We start from the raw sequence: 18,200 nt of genomic DNA, 5'->3' as shown, positions 1-18,200 counted from the left end.
AACCCCTTCCTAAGAAGACGGATGATTTGCAAAGCCACTCCACAGTCTGAAAACAAAACAAGACCAGGAGGAACTACGGTAACTAATGCATTTATTCTGCCTGATCGAGAGAGCAACCTATGATTTACTGGCCTGAGGTTGGCATTGTACTTTATGGTTGTGATAGACTTGTTGCGCCGACTGTCAGAATCCTCCTTTGATTTCTTGCCCGTCTCTTCACACTTGAGATTTAAGCCTTTCCTGCGACCGAGCCCATTTCCTCTCGCAAGTTAGGTAACCGGCCCAGTTCTTTAGGGCCTGATTGGCTGCAGCGGGCCCTGTAAACCAGCCCTGGCAGACCGGCCCGGCCCTGTTTGTCATTGGCCAGCGGGGAGTGGGCGGGGCGGGCTGAAGAGTTCTGGGCTGCGTCCGTCTCTGATTGGCTGTTCCTCTGGCAGCCTCCCCCTGCCAGGAGTTGTTGAGCAACATCGCTCCGGGCTCCTCTTGTGACTTCTGCTGAAAGCCCGTTCTCCGCGCTCAGACACGCGGCTGGCCCTTCTCTTGGGAAGAAGAAACGGGATCGTCCTTCCCCAGCCCAAGACGGGAAATGTCCAGCTGCAGCAGACTCGGAGCCCCTCCTGCCATGGATTTCCCTGAAGTGCTGAAGTCTCTTCTGGAGTACTCTGTGCCCTGGACGGGATCTCTGAAAGGTAGGGTGTGCTCCTTTTGCTCCTTTTGCCCCCAAGCCAGATTGGGAGAGGGAGGGGTGGCGGCATACAATATATTGGCTTTGGCTCTTCTTCTTTAATTCGACCTAAGCCACGAGGATCGGGAAAGTCGAGAGGAGCGACACGTGCTGCGAGCCACACTTTTCTGGTGCTGCTACATTAGGTGTGGGTCGGGGGAGGGCGGCCGGAAACTTCGGAAGAAGCTGTCAGATACGTGGTGGGTGTCTTGTGTGGATGGTCCGGTTTGATCTCTCAGCTCAAGCAACTACTGCTGCTTCTGCTGGAGCCGTTCTACTTGGCTCCCAGGATTTCCATACTTTTTAATTCCGCGAGCTCAGCTCCGGCGGATCATGACCACAAGAACTATCTGATTTTTAGAAGACATCTGAAGGCAGCCCTGTTTAGGGAAGTTTTTAATGTTTGATGTTTTATCGTGTTTTTAATATTCTGTTGGGAGCCGCCCAAAGTGGCTGGGGAAATCCCGCCAGATGGGCGGGGTATAAATAATAAATTGCTACTACTACTACAACAACAAGAACGTCAAAGGGCTTCCAATGAGAGCAAGTCGACGATCTCACAGGTTTAAATCAGTGTCACGTCGTTTTATGGCGCTGTTTCTGAGGCACAAGTTGCTTCTCCACCCTCCACCTCCCATATGAAATAGAGCCATCCGGGAGTAGGATGCTTTAACAAGTGCTCCGATGGGCTTTGGGATCCGTTGGCTGATGCTTTCTCTTTCCCGTTATGTAGGCGTTTGTTTGGGGGTTGTTGTTTTTAAGTCGCTCGCTGCATTTCTGGCTATTGGCCAGGAACTCGTCTAAATGCTGTGGTGCCTATTTTAGATATGGTCTTGGTTACTATAACACAAGCTGGTGGTCGTTTCAGGGTCCCAAACATGTGCAATAAGGCAGATTTTTGTGGGGCAATGTAGTGAGTTGATGCAGTGGGGAAAGCCTGCTGAAAGAAACTGCCTGCTATGTGAACTGACTGTGGCAACAGGAGAGAGATGATGGCCAAAGTTTAGTTGGAATGCTGTGCCATGATGAAAATGGGAGTAAAGGAGAATACGTGTTTCTCATTTTTTAGGTCCCTCTAGCATCTTCCTTTTGTCATTGTCTTGTTCGTCCTCTACTTCTTCCTTTCAGAAACCTTTGCAACAAACCACTGGTATAAAAACGGAGCCAGATGTCTGTTCTGTGACATCTGCCCCCCAGAACTATTTGATATTACTGTAAAAGATCATTGGAAACAGGAGGTCCAATTTAGCTCTGGCAAAATAATTAGAACTGCACCCAAGAGGAAAAATTATGCAGACCAGACAGTTAATCCAGAATCAAATAGTATGTAATTGTTCTGATAGGTGGTTGTTTTGGCAGTTTATATACCACCTAATTATAAATGTATCAAAATGGTTTACATCAAGTTCAACAAATAACAATACAGATTAAATCAGTTAAAAACTATTAAATCAGAAATTACTTAAAATATCTACTGGAATAAAGAAAAGGCTTCGGGTTCAACAGGGAGCGGGGGGATGCTGGATATTAGTTAGGAGAGAGTTCCACAAAATTGGGTCCACAATTCTGAATGCACAGCTCCTGATGGATATGAATTGTGCTTCCAAGACATTCTGTACCGAAGGACTGAAACTACCTAGCAGATTTTAGATAAACAACATGTGAAGAACAGAGGCGGGCAACGTGCAGTCTTCCAGATGTTGTGATACTACTCCAACTCCCATCAGCCCCAACCAGGATGGTTGATGGGCAGGGATGCTGGCAGCTGCAGCCCAGTAATATTTGGAGGTTACAGGTTGTCTGTCTCTGGTTTTGTATGAACATACAAAGGAAACCAAACAGATCTTTGAGGGCGATGATTTACTTTTCACTGGATGTGGTTTATCTTGGCTACTCAGAAGCTGAATTCTTAGATTATGCTATCTTTGAAACGTTGTCAAGGGAACCACCCTCTCCGTTAAGCAAACAACTTTCCATTTTTACTTGCACTGTTCTTTGTAACTTATATAAAGCAAATGCACATGAACACACACAGAAAGAGAGGTTGCTACTCATTCCTCTAAAACAGGAGTGGGTAACTTTCCTCCCGCCCAATGGCCTCCTTCACCTTGGATCACCTTTCTGGGGTTCACAAGCTAGCAGTGGGTGTGGCCATCTGCACACACTCACACACATTCCTGGAACATACAAGTTCACAGCATCCTTCTTCGGTTGATCCATGTGGCTCAGCTATGAAGGGGGCTGTCACCCACTCTCCACACATCACATGATTAAGCTGATGAACAGGGAGGGACCACCCCAATGAGGGTGCTTAGCTCTACCTGCTTCAGTGCTGCCTGTTTTATTTATTTTATTTTTATTTTTATTTTTATTTTTATTTTTATTTTTATTTTTATTTTTATTTTTATTTTTATTTTTATTATTTTTATTTTTATTTTTATTTTTATTTTTATTTTTATTTTATTTATCTGCTGCTACCCAAATCAGTGTGATCTTGCAGGAGCAGAATTTTTGTAGAGGAGGGCTAGATCAGACCCCCAAGATAAGATCTTAGGGCGGATCCCAGACTTACATTGTATTCTATTTATGTTTTGCTGTACTTGCCTATTTTGTTGTTCACTGTCTTTTTTTAAAAATAATGTTTTTCATTTATTCTTTATGGTACAGAAGATACATTTTGAGAAAACGACTGTTACAACAGTAAACAACAAATAACTTGTCATGATAAAATTACAGACTTTTGTCATGCTGTGTAATAAAGTTTCATTTGATTACTCTAAAAGATCACATGACATTTTCCCATGAGTGTTGGCTGGATTTCTGCCAGTCTGAACTATTTATGTATTCAATAAACATTTGCCATAAGTTATAAAGGAAACAGGGGTTGTGTTTGCCCTTTGCTGCTCTGACCTGACATGTTAGTTCATCTGCCAATGCTATTGACCGTACTTTGTTATACCAAGAATCAATGTTCAGCCCAGTGCCAGTTTTCCAACATCTGGCTATCTCCATACAGGCACCAGTCAATAGAAAACAAAGAGGTCATCATTTGTTGTACACTGCATTGATATTTCAGATGATGGAGCCAGCTATATATATTTTAGTATACAGTATAAATGAGAACTGATTTTCCAATGGCCTGAATGGCTCCAGATTTCCCCCTCAGACCCAATCATCCTCTTATTTGTCTTCCTTTTAAATCAACATTGGCCTTTCCCATATCCAATATAAAATACAGTTTTCTCAGACATTTAATTGTGGGCCAGTTATGAGTCTCACTGAATTCTCTGCTTTTTTTCTTTTACTGCCCATGGCTAGTACCAAAAAGGGACTGAGTCTGAAGTTGTTAGACTTTAAGCAAACCAAGAAGGTGCAGCTGGTAGTTCTAAGGTGCAGTAGTTAGTCTGCTTGGCAACTAATTCCAAAAGAACTATAAGTCAAAACACGTCGTCCAGCAAAGCTGCAAAATCAGTTCCTAAGCATTATGTTCCTAAATAATAGTTCACATAGATCCTAAATAATGTATGTGAAACTCCACTATGTGCCAAACCATGGGCCAGTAGTATGACACAATATGGATACTAGTTCAGAACATCAACCCTATGGATGTTTCTGCTATGCCAGAAGGCGACTCTTTCATTTGGTGAACTGAAGCCTGATTTAAATAAGTTGCCAGGCAAGTAAGAAGGACCCTGTGAAGCGTCTCATGCACCTGGTGTCTTTTTAAAACTAGGTTGGCCTGCCTTGAGGTGCAGTGATAGCATGCCAGTGAGTGGACACCTCACTGGACCACACTAGTATTGCATGCATAGAGGCTGAGGGTGGGGGGGTTAAAATGAGAGGTTGGATATGTGGAATGCCAGCTGCACAGGTAAATTCCTCTTGCTCTGGGCATAAAGGTACTATTTTTGGTTTGTTGCATTGTGAGCCTTCTCAGTAGTTGCATGTCCCTTATGCAACGCCTTCCCATCAGATGTCAAGGGAATAAACATCTATCTGAATTTTAGAAGACACCTGAAGGCAGCCGGTACAGAGAGGTTTTTAATTTTTTTGTGTTTTAATATTTTGTTGGAAATCACTCAGAGTGGCTGGGGCAACCCAGTCAGATGGGCAGCTTATAAATACAAGAACAACAACAATTAGTAATAATTGGATAAATATAATATATATATATATATATATATATATATATATATATATATATATATTACTGTTCAAAGCTTCAAGTAAAGATTTGGAGATAGATTAAGGTCTAGGCAAATTGCCCAGGGGCCACTGCTGGAGAGAAGCTTTAGTCTCATAAGTGCTGTAAAGTTTGGCTAAATTCAGTTTTATTTACATTTGGGGCAGCTTCTATATGCATTTGCATGTTCTCTGTTAATAATAATATGATTTGCCCAGGCTTGCCCAAAATAAGGTCTATGATTACAGCTCCTTCAGTGTGAACTCACTTGGAATATTTGTGCAGGGTTAATACATAGATTGGAAGCTGAACTGAGCACTGAATACTTGCTGGAGAAGCACGCTTTGCTCTTGATTATAATCACACTGATACTGAGTTTAGGAAATTAAGAAAGCTAATTTTATTAAAGGGAAAACATACCTGATAGGAAATATCATTTCTTCTGTCTAACTAAGATGGAGATACAAAGAACCATGTCTGTTCTTTGTTCTCAGCAGGAGAGACATACAAAGATGTCTTTTCTTCCAAAGTGAAAAAGAAAATGAGGAAAGCAAGCCTGAGAATATCAGTCTAACACCTGATGGAAGGTCAGCACAGTTAAAAGAACAGCTCTATGAAGTTTGGAGGTTCCTCTCTATATATTTTCTCCTATGCAGACCCACCAGTCTTCCATACAAGCTGAGTTTCATCCTAAAACTTCCCACACGATTGAACACTTTTTGTCTGTCAGCCCATTCCCGTTCTCTTTGTGACAACAGCTTTGATCTCTGCAGCCCCCTCAATAATGGGGTTGGGAGAATGTTGCTTGTCCTTTCCCTGGATTCAGAGGAACATCCTGTGCAAGTGGTACTTGTTTTTCTTCCCAAGCTGTTGCAGTTAGCCTGCCATTCAAGGATCACTAGAAAACACGAAGACCAACAAAATACACATTAGAAGCAGGAAACGTCTAGCAGGAAACTGGCTAGAAAGGAATAAGGGAGAGAAAGGTGTGCTAAGGGAGGAAAATGAGATTGCAGAAAAGCTGAATGAATTATTTGCATCTATTTTCATGGTGGAAGATGTAGGGCAGATCTGATCACCTGAACCAACTATAGCAGGACGAGAGTCTGAGGAACTGAAGCAAATTGTACTAACAAGAAATGAAGTTCTAGGCCATATGGACAATTTAAAATTTACAAATTGCCGGGTGCAGATGGTATCCATAGAATCATAGAATCATAGAGTTGGAAGAGACCACAAGGGCCATTGAGTCCAACCCCCTGCCAAGCAGGAAACACCATCAGAGCACTCCTGACATATGGTTGTCAAGCCTCTGCTTAAAGACCTCCAAAGAAGGAGACTCCACCACACTCCTTGGCAGCAAATTCCACTGTCGAACAGCTCTTACTGTCAGGAAGTTCTTCCTAATGTTTAGGTGGAATCTTCTTTCTTGTAGTTTGGATCCATTGCTCCGTGTCCGCTTCTCTGGAGCAGCAGAAAACAACCTTTCTCCCTCCTCTATGTGACATCCTTTCTCCCTCCTCTATGTGACATCCTTTTATATATTTGAACATGGCTATCATATCACCCCTTAACCTCCTCTTCTCCAGGCTAAACATGCCCAGCTCCCTTAGCCGTTCCTCATAAGGCATCGTTTCCAGGCCTTTGACCATTTTGGTTGCCCTCCTCTGGACACGTTCCAGTTTGTCAGTGTCCTTCTTGAACTGTGGTGCCCAGAACTGGACACAGTACTCCAGGTGAGGTCTGACCAGAGCAGAATACAGTGGCACTATTACTTCCCTTGATCTAGATGCTATACTCCTATTGATGCAGCCCAGAATTGCATTGGCTTTTTTAGCTGCCGCGTCACACTGTTGGCTCATGTCAAGTTTGTGGTCAACCAAGACTCCTAGATCCTTTTCACATGTACTGCTCTCAAGCCAGGTGTCACCCATCTTGTATTTGTGCCTCCACCTGAGAGTTCTTTAAACTGAGAGTTCTTTAAAAACTCAAATATGAATTGCTGATCTTCTAACAAAAACATATACTTTGCTCCTAACATCAGCCTCCATACCTGAGGACTGAAAAGTGGGCAATGTGACACAATTTTTAAAAATGAGAACCAAGGGGATTCTGGTAATTACAAGATAGCTAGCTTAACATCTGTTTGGAGAAAGCTTTATTAAAGCTAAAAATACCAAGCATATGGAAGAACAGTTCTTGCTGAAGCAGAGGCGGCATGGCTTCTGCAAGGGTAAGAAGTCCTGTCTCATTAAGGAGTATGACGAAACATATAGAGATGATCCAATCAGCATTATATATTTAGACCAGTGGTTCTCAAAGGTTGTGGTGCGCCACGCTGGTGTGGCAGGAGAGGATGGCAATATGGCAGGAAGATTCAAGGATAATCAGTATTTTATTTAGGGAATGATTCATATTCTTATGTAGCTGCATTGTTTTATACTTTCTGGATGTCTCATGATCATATTATAAACTAGTTGTGTTCTATGTTATAAATCAAGCACTGCCATGAGGTGTCTCTTCCCATGTATTTCTTGCACACACAAAAATCGGTGGTGCGAACAAATTTTTATTCTGAAAGTGTGGCCCAGAGAAAAAAGTTTCAGAACCACTGTGCTATGGCATTCATTCCCACGAGATGTGATGACTTGAGTGACTTTAAAGGAGAATAATGGCTAGTAGCCTGGATGTCTATGTTCTTCTACCTTTGCTGAGGTGGCCGATCTAGCACCACCTTTCTCACTTCTGAAGATAAGGGAGCTCAGAAGAGCATCTGAGGAAGACCTTAATATCTGGGCAGGTTCATGCAGTCCTTCTGGTATCCCAGTGCTAAGCTGTTTAAGGGCTATAAACATAAAAGCCATTTGCTTGGCAATTGATTGTTAACTAGTTCAGTTGTTTTGAGACTGCTGGGATGTGATCCATTCAACCAGCCAATTACGAGTCTTGATGTAGTATTTTGTACTAACTTAAGTTTCTAAGTATTCGGCAAAGGCAGAACCACATATAGTGCATTACAGTAGTCAAACCTGGATGTTTCCATAACATAACTATGGCTAGAAGTCATTTGGGTCTCTAAATATAAGACCAAATCTATCGGCACCGCAGATTGTAGTCTGAGTACAACCCTGCCAAGAAAAGGCTAAAGAACACCATATAAGCTAGATGAACTGCCTACCAACAGAAACGGCACCTGAGTTTCAGTTTATTGGCCTTTATCCAGTCCATAGCTATCTCCAAATACCAGCTTACCGCTTTTGCAGCCTCACCTGATCTCTGATGAAAACGATAAACTGATCTGGGTGTCGTCTGCAGAGTGATGACGCACCTTGTCGCAAATCTCCAGATGACATGTGCCCTGGTTATGATGTTGTCCTTGTGCACTAGAATATGCTAGGTGCTGATGTTGTGTAGAAATCTTATTACCACTAATCCTATTAGTCTGAACTCCAGATTTCATGTTGAGGGATAATTCCTCTCCGAACCATTTTGTAAACAGTTGAAAACAGCAAGCCTTCAGTGGGATTTCAATGTCACCAGTCCCAGCAAGGATGATGTCCAGCTGGACCTTCCAGATAGAATGCAGAAGTGGCTGATGGTGGAACAGATCACTGGAGGAAATCGATGCAGGAGAAAATCATGGTCTAACTTTAGGGACCATGGTTTCTTTAGTAGCAATGTACCTTAGGACATGGATTCTCAAGCATTCTACTCCCAGGGCTTACTTGAGAGGGCTGAAAATCACTGAGGCCCACAAACTACAACATGGTGATGCAGGAGCCAAGCAAAATCCAAAATAGTGGCAGGTGGAGGTAAAGTTTGGCATAATCAACTGGCAATTACTATTACTTTCTACTGATATCTAATCCATTTTTTGAAATTGCTAAATTCTTTGCCTTAGCTTTTTCCTTGTGGCAAGGAGTTCCATAATTCAGCTTTCCTCAAGCTAAGTAAGAACAGTTGCCATGGGCGTATTGTGACTCAGCCACTCCATATTAGGAAGAATTTGCTGATCCAGTGGCTTTAAGTGCAAAGGGTTTTTCCACACTCAACTTGTACCTTATCCCACCAGACTTCAAAATGTTCAGTGTCCTTTGCCCCTTCTCACTGATCCTTTTGCATTCACCTCTTCCTCCTCTAACAGCTCCCCTCTCTTACCACCTTCCATTCTAATCCCAGGCCAGTGAGGAGGCACACTGGACAGGCTGTGGCACCAAGGGCCACCTGAAAGTGGCCCTTGACTCATTGCTGGGTCCCAGCCTAGTTTGAGAAACACACCGCCCAAGGAAATTCACCTGTCTCAAGCTGCCTCAAACTACCCTAGAAGTTTTACTAGCCATAAATATAATAAAACGGCTTTCTATGTTTGACTGTAATTTGGTAGACTGAGAGCAAGGCAATATTGTGACTCCTGTTGCTGACCAATATAAGCCATACTGTACATGAACCAAACAGTACCCATTTATAAAAGTAGCAAAATAACGTATTTTTTCATTTATAAGACACCCCCATGTATAAGACGCCCCCTAATTTGGGGGACTCCGATTTAAGAAAATGGGGGAGATGTATCCGTGTACAAGACGCCCCCTCCCAATTTTTGACATTATTTTTTAGGGGGGGAACCTAGTCTTATACACGGAAAAATATGGTATGTGCTTTTTTTATGCATTCATGATTATTTACATTTATAGTGGTGTCGGGGTGGTTACATGCAATCCTGCTTTCAGTATTGCCCTGCAAAAGCTTCTGACTGGACATAATGCAATATAGTGGGCAAAAATGTGTAAACGTTACATATATTAGAAAACAAACTCACTTAAAAATGCTGATCAATTTTCATGATGACTTTTTTGTATGTAAATGTAGTGAACCAAAGTTAATACTGAAAAAATGAGAAGCAGGTTACTTGCATGTAAAAAAAGTAGAAATTTAAAACATATCTATATTACAACAAGGATTTTCAGTTAATCTCCAGTTTGCTTCTGCCCATTGGAAGAAGAGAGGCCTGCAACTATGAAAATAAAGGTCTTCTCTTGACTTTATATACCTCTGCTTGCTTGCTTCTATCGCAAGCAGCAGGTGGTTTTAGACTGTACTCTGTTCTATTGTTTCTGAAAAGTCTCCAGGAAGCGAGTAGGGACACTTATGGCTGCAATTCTATACTCACTTTGGAGTAAATTCCACTGACCTCAGTCAGACTTACTTCTGAGTAGGCATAGGCTTTCACTGCAAATTATTTTAAAAACTTTTTTTCTGCCAAACAACACTTAAACTGATTTACAGAAAGCAAATAATACAAACTAACAATACATATACTGTAATACATACACATAAAGCAAATACATATATGAAACACTAGGTACACAATAATAGCCACATAATAGTTCTGAACCCAAAAGCTTGATGAAGAGAGGTTTGCTTGAAAACCTCAGGTGATTTGGCCTGTCACATATTTTTGGCAGGAAAGTGCCATAACACTTAATGCCACTAGTGGGACCTAAATTCAAGATCTTAATTCCCAAAGCGATGGACACAAAGGAAGGCATCCCCAGCTCTAGAAATTTAGGTCCGCAGACTTTTAGGCATGGTCTGAGATGAATTTTACAAGCACATTTGATGCTAGCGTGTCTTCCAAGATTTTAGTACAGTTCAGAACTTCTAGATTACCGGTATATTAATTTGTTTATTCCAACAATGGGTGAATTAAATTTTTCATTCACGATTCATTCTTATGTGAACTGAATTGTAATTATACGAATTGTTTGTTGTTTCCGACTGTCAATATGCACCTATTATTGCTTAGTTTGGCTCTAGTGCACTCCTACCCAGTGGAGGCTGGGGTCCACTGGGATCTGCAGGGCGGAAGGCAAGGAGGCCAACAGTGTACAGTGGTACCTCAGGTTAAGTAGTTAATCTCTTCCGGAGGTCCGTACTTAACCTTAAACTGTTCTTAACCTGAAGCACCACTTTAGCTAATGGGGCCTCCTGCTGCCACCGTGCCGCCAGAGGCTGATTCCTGTTCTCATCCTGAAGCAAAGTTCTTAACCTTAAGCACTATTTCTGGGTTAGCGGAGTCTGTAACCTGAAGCATATGTAAACTGAAGTGTATGTAACCTGAGGTACCACTGTATAGAGCCAGAACCTTTGGCAGGCAGAAGCAGAGCCAGTAATAGGTGAAGGCAACTAATACTGGTTTCTGTCTGGAACCTCCTCCCTGCTAAATTCTACACAGGCAACACTGGGACTAAGGAGCAGAAGTCTGACAAGCACTGCCACCCCCTGGTCTGGTTGTAAATGGACTAGCCTCCACTGTTCCCACCACTGGTGTTTAAAGCCAGGTGCATATAAAAGTTAAAGGTAAAGGACCCCTGAAAGTTAAGTCCAGTTGCAAATGACTCTGGGGTTGCGGCGCTCATCTCGCTTTACAGGCCGAGGGAGCTGGCGTTTGTCCGCAGACAGTTTTTCCAGGTCATGTGGCCAGCATGACTAAGCCGCTTCTGGCGAAACGAGCAGTGCATGGAAATGCCATTTACATTTCTGCTGGAGCGGTACCTATTTATCTACTTGCACTTTGACGTGCTTTCGAACTGCTAGGTTGGCAGGAGCAGGGACCGAGCAACGGGAGCTCACCCTGTCGCGGGGATTCAAACCGCCCACCTTCCATTTGGCAAGCCCTAGGCTCAGTGGTTTAGACCACAGTGCCACCCGTGCATATGGCATTAGTTAAATCCAGTCTGTTGAGAAATACTTCTGTTTGATACGCTTTCCTTCCTTGAACAGGAGTTCAGAGAATTCCAGGGACAAAGAAAATTACGTAATGTGCGTTGGGTGTAGACACTCTGGCCCCGTCTCTGATGTGTGCAGCGAACACTACTTGAAACACAGTGGGGAGAGAAACGACCCTTTTGCCTTTTTAAGCCATGGGGGGCATACATACCCGATTTTAAAAGGTTTTATTTAAATGGATTTCTGTATCGCTGTACTTTTACAAAATATGGCAAGCTCTTTTGCAGGTAACTGCTTCAAAAAGTGGAGAATAAGTTATTTAAATATGACAGAAACTTCCCACTGACAACCTTCCTTGGAGGTTTTTAGTTGGATGGCTATCTGCCATGGATGCTTTAGCTGAGATGCTTGCATTGCACGGGGTTGGACTAGATGACCCTCGGGGTCCCTGCCAACTTTACGATTCTCTGACAATGGGTGGATGCTATTTTTAAACGAAGTTCAGAGGCGTATGGGTGTGTATGGTAGGTGAAAGAACAAACTGTGCGTGTTCGTGTTTTCCTGCAGAGGGTGTGAGGGGCTCCCTTTTGGAAGCCTCATTGTTGTTGCTGCTGTTCCTCCTGTGAACGCGCTTGCTGGCCTCCAATTTGGCGAGCTTTGTGACCTCTAAAGACGCCAAGCTCCTCTTTTCGGGGCTGCCCCACTGGGCCTCCTCCGCCGTCCCGGCACCCCTTTGGTCCCCTCATCTTCCACTCCTCCTCCTTCCCACGCAGGTGAAAAGGGCTCCGCCGCCTCCCTCTGCTGGTTACCCTGGCGCGCACCCTTCGCTTCAAGGCTCACTTAAGGTCAGAGCCGCGGGTGCGCGTCGCGCGCAAAGCAATAGGGCGTCTCGGCGGCATACCCGCCAGCGCGTGGGGCGGGGCCCCCATGCTAATGAGAAACTCACCCCTCCGCTGCACGTGCCTGGCGGCCAGCCCCGCCTTCCCGGAGGCCCTAGCCAATCGCAGGGCGCAGAACGTGAGGGCGGCGACGCTGGGCTCATGAATAGTAAAAGCGCCTCGGGGCCCCCCGGAGAAGCAGCTGTCCGGAGCGGCGCACGCGCAGTCGCCGTCGTCGGTGTCGAGTGGTGGCGAGTCGGCCCCTCCCTCTCGCTTCGCGGGCGCCCCCTCAGCTGGCCTCGTTCGCCGCCGCCGCCGCTCGCCCCTCTCAGGGCCTTCACGGGGAGGGTGGGGGTGACTCGGAAGCCGCCGCCGCTCGCCGACCGCTTGGTTATAGTATGTCCAGCCGTGCCGCGCACCAGGAAGCGGCGGGGACCGCGGGAGCCGCGCAGCAGGAGCGGGGCCTGGCGGGCGCCTTCCCCTTGGTGCTGAAGAAGCTGATGGAAAACCCGCCGCGGGACACGCGCCTCGGTGAGGGCGGCGGCGGCGGGAGCGCGGGGGGCTCCGGGCAGGGCGGCCGCTGCGGAGCGAGCCGGAGGGTTGGAGGGGAACGGCGCGCGCAGAGTCGCATCCATTTTGCGGCGCTCTGGCGCCCCGGTTTGTCCTTCGCCTGCCATGATCCGGGCGGCTTGTTTACGCGCCTGAGATGAGCAGCACCAGCCCCTCCTGCACGCTTACGAGGGAGCAAGCCTCGCCGTGCAAACGTGCCTCGGGTGGCACCGCAAGGGGTCGTGGCGGAGGAGGCAAAACAACGGCTCCTCCCGCAGCGTTAAGGGGCCGATTTGATCTCCCGTTTCCCCATAACCACAGCGGCAGCGTGGCTGCCAAAACTACACACGGAAAGGCCAGGCGCTCTCTCTCCGCTGCGCCGCCCTTCCCGATCCAGAGAAACGATCTGGAGACCACAGATGGGGATTTCGTCAGGGCTTCAAGCGAATACTCTTTGCAAATATTCAAGGTTGAGTTGCGTGGGGGGAAGTGAGGGGGAGGCATTTGCCCTGGTTGTTTTGATGCTTCGTGGTATTCCGGAGATGGAGGTCTCCTGATTAACGTAAACATGCATACGTGTTCTGGAACCGCCCTTCCCAAGTGACACACCTGCATGCACATTTCTCCATCAACATTCCAAGATGGATGTGAATGTAAATCTCGTTTTGTAGATGTGGCAAGGATGGCTGACCTGCATTTGTCTCTTGCAATTCACCTGGTTCCACAACACCTGTCTGAATCTGGATGAATGGCAGATTTTTACTCATGGTAGATAAGAAGAAAATCTACAATGGACAGTTTGCTAACCTCAGCAGTAAATGTTAGCCTTCCTCCAGTTTTGGACGTTCACTGGAGCCCTGTTTTTATTTTCTCAAAGCTCCCTGGTTTCTAGTCTAGGTGATAAAATTCCTTCCCTGTGCAGAAGGTCTGGAGTGCTGTAGATTTGACACTCAAAATAATGGACACCCAAAAGTATGTGATCTTGTGTATTGGGTGAAGCATGCAGTGTGGCTTTGTTTAAAATCTTATGGGAAGGTGGTTCTTTTATTATTTGAAATACTTAATGCAAAGTAGATGCTTCAGCATTGTGCCTGCTGCAGCCCTTCCCTAATTCTTGCCATTTGTTTTCTAGTACTGTAATAAAACTTTTTACATCTACATATGTTTTCAGAAGTCAACTGATTTTCCTAAGTCTTTTTTCTTTTCTTTTTTAATCATTTCAGTTAAAGCAAAGGAGAAAAACATAAAAACAAGTATCATGCATACATACTGTTGCAGACTAAATATGGTAGCATAAGTGGCTGACAACATTTGAGCAGAATTATTAAAATTCTACTTTATGCAAACCCTCTTCTCCCCTTTCACCACCACTTCAGCCAGCCAAACAAGCTTTTTTTCATAGGTTGTCCAGAGAGGGGCATTATTTTGCAAATGGGTTGTTTGAGATCTAATGTTTGTGTGTGCACAGTTGCTGTGTAAGAGTCCACACACTCTGGGTTTTTTCAGTCACCATATTAATTATCGTTGCACTTCTTGATGTCCACACCAGTGGGAAAAGTTTGGCAGAAAATATCCTGGGTTAGTTTGAGAACCACTGTATTATTTATCCTAGAGCTTTCCAGATTTTCACAATTTCCTGTATGGCCACCACTAATAAAAAAATGATAAGATCTATGTACAGAGCCTGTCTCCATGTCACTAAACATTGACAAATGTTTCTCCCCCTTTTATTGTTTTTGGACTGCAATTCTATATATTGGAAGTAGGTCCCATTTAATACATTGAGGCTTATTTCTGAGTAAACATGCAAACAATTGCACTGTCAAAGAAACACATTAAAATGCTTTGTCATATGTTGATCACATACAGTGGTACCTCGGGTTACATACACTTCAGGTTACATACGTTTCAGGTTACGCACTCCGCTAACCCAGAAATAGTGCTTCAGGTTAAGAACTTTGCTTCAGGATAAGAACAGAAATTGGGTTCTGGCGGCGTGGCGGCAGCAGGAGGCCCCATTAACTAAAGTGGTGCTTCAGGTTAAGAACCATTTCAGGTTAAGAACGGACCTCCGGAACGAATTAAGTACTTAACCTGAGGTACCACTGTATAAACTTCTAAAATGTAACATGGCAGTAGTAGCTGGGAAGTTAGAATGTTTATCTTCATGTGATTTATTAACACTATGTGGACATGTCTTCCCTTTTAGGACAGTTACACTTTTACAGCTTATCTGCCACATCCTCACTGGTGTCTGAATGTAAACATATAAAAGGGAAATGTATGTCTCCAAACATGCAGTGGATATGTGTCAGCCAGTTGTGGCTTCTTAGTGCATGTTTACCATAGCATCAAAGACAGACAAAGTAAACACTCACTTTGGTGAAACCATAGTACACGACTTAGAATCCAGGGTTTTGACGGTCTTGCTGTGAGTTGAGGGGCTGGAGTTTGGCTGTGAACATAGATGTTTATAGTTATGTGCTGAGTGTGCACACCAACGTTCATTCTGATAGCTTAATCTCAAAGTCCAGTGTTGCATTTTGTGCATAATTGCTACCCCCATTTGAAAAGGGATGTTTCTAATCTTAAATGGTTCTGTTCTGGCACCTAGCATGTGCCTTCTGATAAGTGTATTGGACCATGATATTGTTGAGTAATTGAGTGGTGTATATGTTTGAACCATGATTATAATTCTCCATAAGATTAAAACCATCGTTTCATTTTACATTTAGATAAAGAGAAGAAGGAAAAACTTGAGGAAGATGAAGCGGCAGCTGCTAGTACAATGGCAGTCTCTGCCTCCCTCATGCCTCCCATCTGGGACAAAACAATTCCTTATGATGGGGAGTCTTTCCACCTGGAGTACATGGATCTGGATGAGTTCCTGTTGGAGAATGGAATCCCTTCCAGTCCTACTCACCTAGATCTGAACCAGAACCCACTGCTGCCTGTGGCTGAGCTGGAAGGAAAAGAACCTGCCAGTGTTTCTGCTGCTACCACCCCACTCTCATCATCTTCCACAGTGGTTTTCCAGCCATCAGAAACTACCACAAGTGCAGGTATGTGTAATGATGCCAATCTGAATATTTCCTAATCACAAAATCAATATGATATATTTGCCTGTTGTGCTTTAATGCTTTTTCATTTAAAGTGGAGATGGATAGTTAAAACAGCTGTAGCAAGTCAGCTTAAACTTGTCTGTGTAACTTGCATTGCTTCTGCACTATAGCTCATTATCGCTGCTAGTGCATTGCTTTTACACTACATCAACTACAGAGGCCCTGCCCAAGTGACTTTTTGGTGCCCTCCCATGAATGAAAGTAACATTAGAACTAGACCTCCACTGCATTAATTGTGCTTCTGGAACCTTTGCACAGAGACATACCCTAACGTTGGGATAGTAGTGTAAGTCTGTTCTAAGCTTTAAGTGAGCTGTACTTTCAGACAGAGCATGCTCTTTTACAAAGCCTGTAAAAGAGCATGCTCTGTCTGAAAGTACAGACACAAAGTGTTTCTTGACACAACAGGTAGCTTAATAAATGGTTGCTGGGAGATGTATGTGAAATATGGAACTATTATCTGAAAATGTGCAGAGTCCCAGTCATGATTGCTACACCCAAACATCTTCTGACCAATAGACATATCTTTTCACAAGTCCGAGTTCTCCTCTTCGTAGATTACCATCCAGACAATGAAGAATAGCAAAATGTTATCCTTCACATGACGAAACAGAGCACATTAATACCCTGCATGTCTGGCTATCTGCTTTGGCAGATGTGATGTTGAGGGGTTTTTCTTGAAAGCATGAATTTGTTAGCTGTTTTCATATGCAATTAATATTATTTGAGAGATGAACGCTCTCTCTCTCTCCATATATATATATTTCTTAACAGGATTGTCTTTACACTCTTCTTGTAGGTGTTACTGCATACAAGCTGGTACAGTTTGTGGTAGTTAACACAAGAAGACTGCAGGTGCTGGCTTCTGGGAATGACCCCATCTGTCCCAGATTCAGAACAAATTCTGAATGGATTGTTAATAGGATGTTAATTGAGATTAATAGCCTTCTCCGCACTCACTCACAGGCACACTCATACCTGTCTTTTCTATGGGACTCCAACCAGGCTGGGACAGTCCTGTGGCTTGACATTAGAAGAAGGAATGTACTTTTTAGTTTTGCTGTCACCTTTCAATTTGCTGCTGTCCAGGTTTCCTTGCATATCTTAGGTGTATTTCCGAAATACCATGGATTGATGTGGTTATTTTTTTGGTGAGTTAAATTAGCTAGGTGACCTGTTAACTGAGCTTAAATTGATTGTATCCCAGCTCCTGCTGCAAGTATCAGGGTGTTTTGGTGGGATGAAATGGGTGCACTAACACCTGTCACAACAGCACAGCCTTAAGGCTGCTTTATAGTGATTTTATCCCTGTGGTCTTTTAATTATCCTCCTGTAACTAAGGTCAAGGATATGTAACTAAAATCACACATTCTTCCCTTGCCTTCTTCCTTCCTCTACCATGGGTGTCGCCTTTGTGTCTAGATTTAGACCAGAAGTCCCTTGGGGTGAGGACATGTCATATCCTCCTTTGTAAAGTGCCATGTACATGGGGGTGTTAAATAAAGGGGGGGTGCTTTTGACCCTTTGGTTTCTTTGTTGCTATGTTCCTCACACTGACTTCCTATTTCAATTTTTTTTCTTTGCCAGAATCCTCACCAGATAACGAGAGACTGACTCCCAGCCCTGTTGATCCAGAGTGTGTTGAGGTTGATGTGAATTTCAACCCTGACCCTGCTGATTTAGTGCTGTCCAGTGTTCCAGGAGGTGAGCTCTTCAACCCTAGAAAGCATAAGTTTGCTGAAGAGGACCTGAAACCACAGCCCATGATTAAAAAAGCCAAGAAAGTCTTTGTCCCGGAAGACCAAAAGGTAACACCTGGTTGTTATCACAGTGTTAGAATGTGAGTTAGAGAGCAGTGTTCATGTGTAATTTTTTAGAATGAGTTATTGCATAGATGGGAGGTAATAATGAAAAGGTTATTGGAAGCTGGTTTGTTCACTACTTTGCTGTTCTGGTTCATAGTACTGGTATTTCCTACAGCTCCCCCCCTTTTTTTTAGTAAATCAGCTGACCCCTTT

The 18,200-nt window shown here is 44.0% G+C and overlaps 1 protein-coding gene and 1 long non-coding RNA gene across 5 annotated transcripts in view; one reads left to right on the top strand and one right to left on the bottom strand.

The window, feature by feature from the left end:
• The first annotated feature begins 421 nt into the window (after positions 1-421).
• The window catches only part of TEF (TEF transcription factor, PAR bZIP family member), a 28,474-nt gene continuing 10,695 nt past the window's right edge, over positions 422-18,200 (top strand). For 2 of the 4 annotated variants that reach the window (XR_014539052.1, XM_083573844.1), the window contains exons 1-3: positions 422-689; positions 15,796-16,122; positions 17,770-17,990. Coding sequence is in view for 2 of the 4 variants with exons in the window: in XM_083573844.1 (XP_083429970.1) it covers positions 587-689; positions 15,796-16,122; positions 17,770-17,990 (651 nt within the window). In the remaining 2 variants the exon portion in view is untranslated. Of the gene's footprint in view, positions 690-12,698; positions 13,043-15,795; positions 16,123-17,769; positions 17,991-18,200 lie in introns of those variants that run through there. The other 2 variants (XR_014539053.1, XM_083573843.1) reach the window with 1 other exon arrangement.
• On the bottom strand, positions 5,234-9,473 carry LOC310743542. The gene is made up of 2 exons (XR_014539082.1): positions 8,177-9,473; positions 5,234-5,805 (listed from the first exon to the last, which is right to left on the bottom strand). It is a non-coding gene; the product is annotated as an uncharacterized lncRNA (long non-coding RNA).

The sequence above is a fragment of the Podarcis filfolensis genome (genome assembly GCF_964270895.1).
Source record: "Podarcis filfolensis genome assembly, chromosome: 10".
Taxonomy (NCBI): domain Eukaryota; kingdom Metazoa; phylum Chordata; class Lepidosauria; order Squamata; family Lacertidae; genus Podarcis; species Podarcis filfolensis.
Note: the sequence above shows the minus strand (reverse complement) of the source record. Positions and strands in the feature narration are given on the sequence as shown.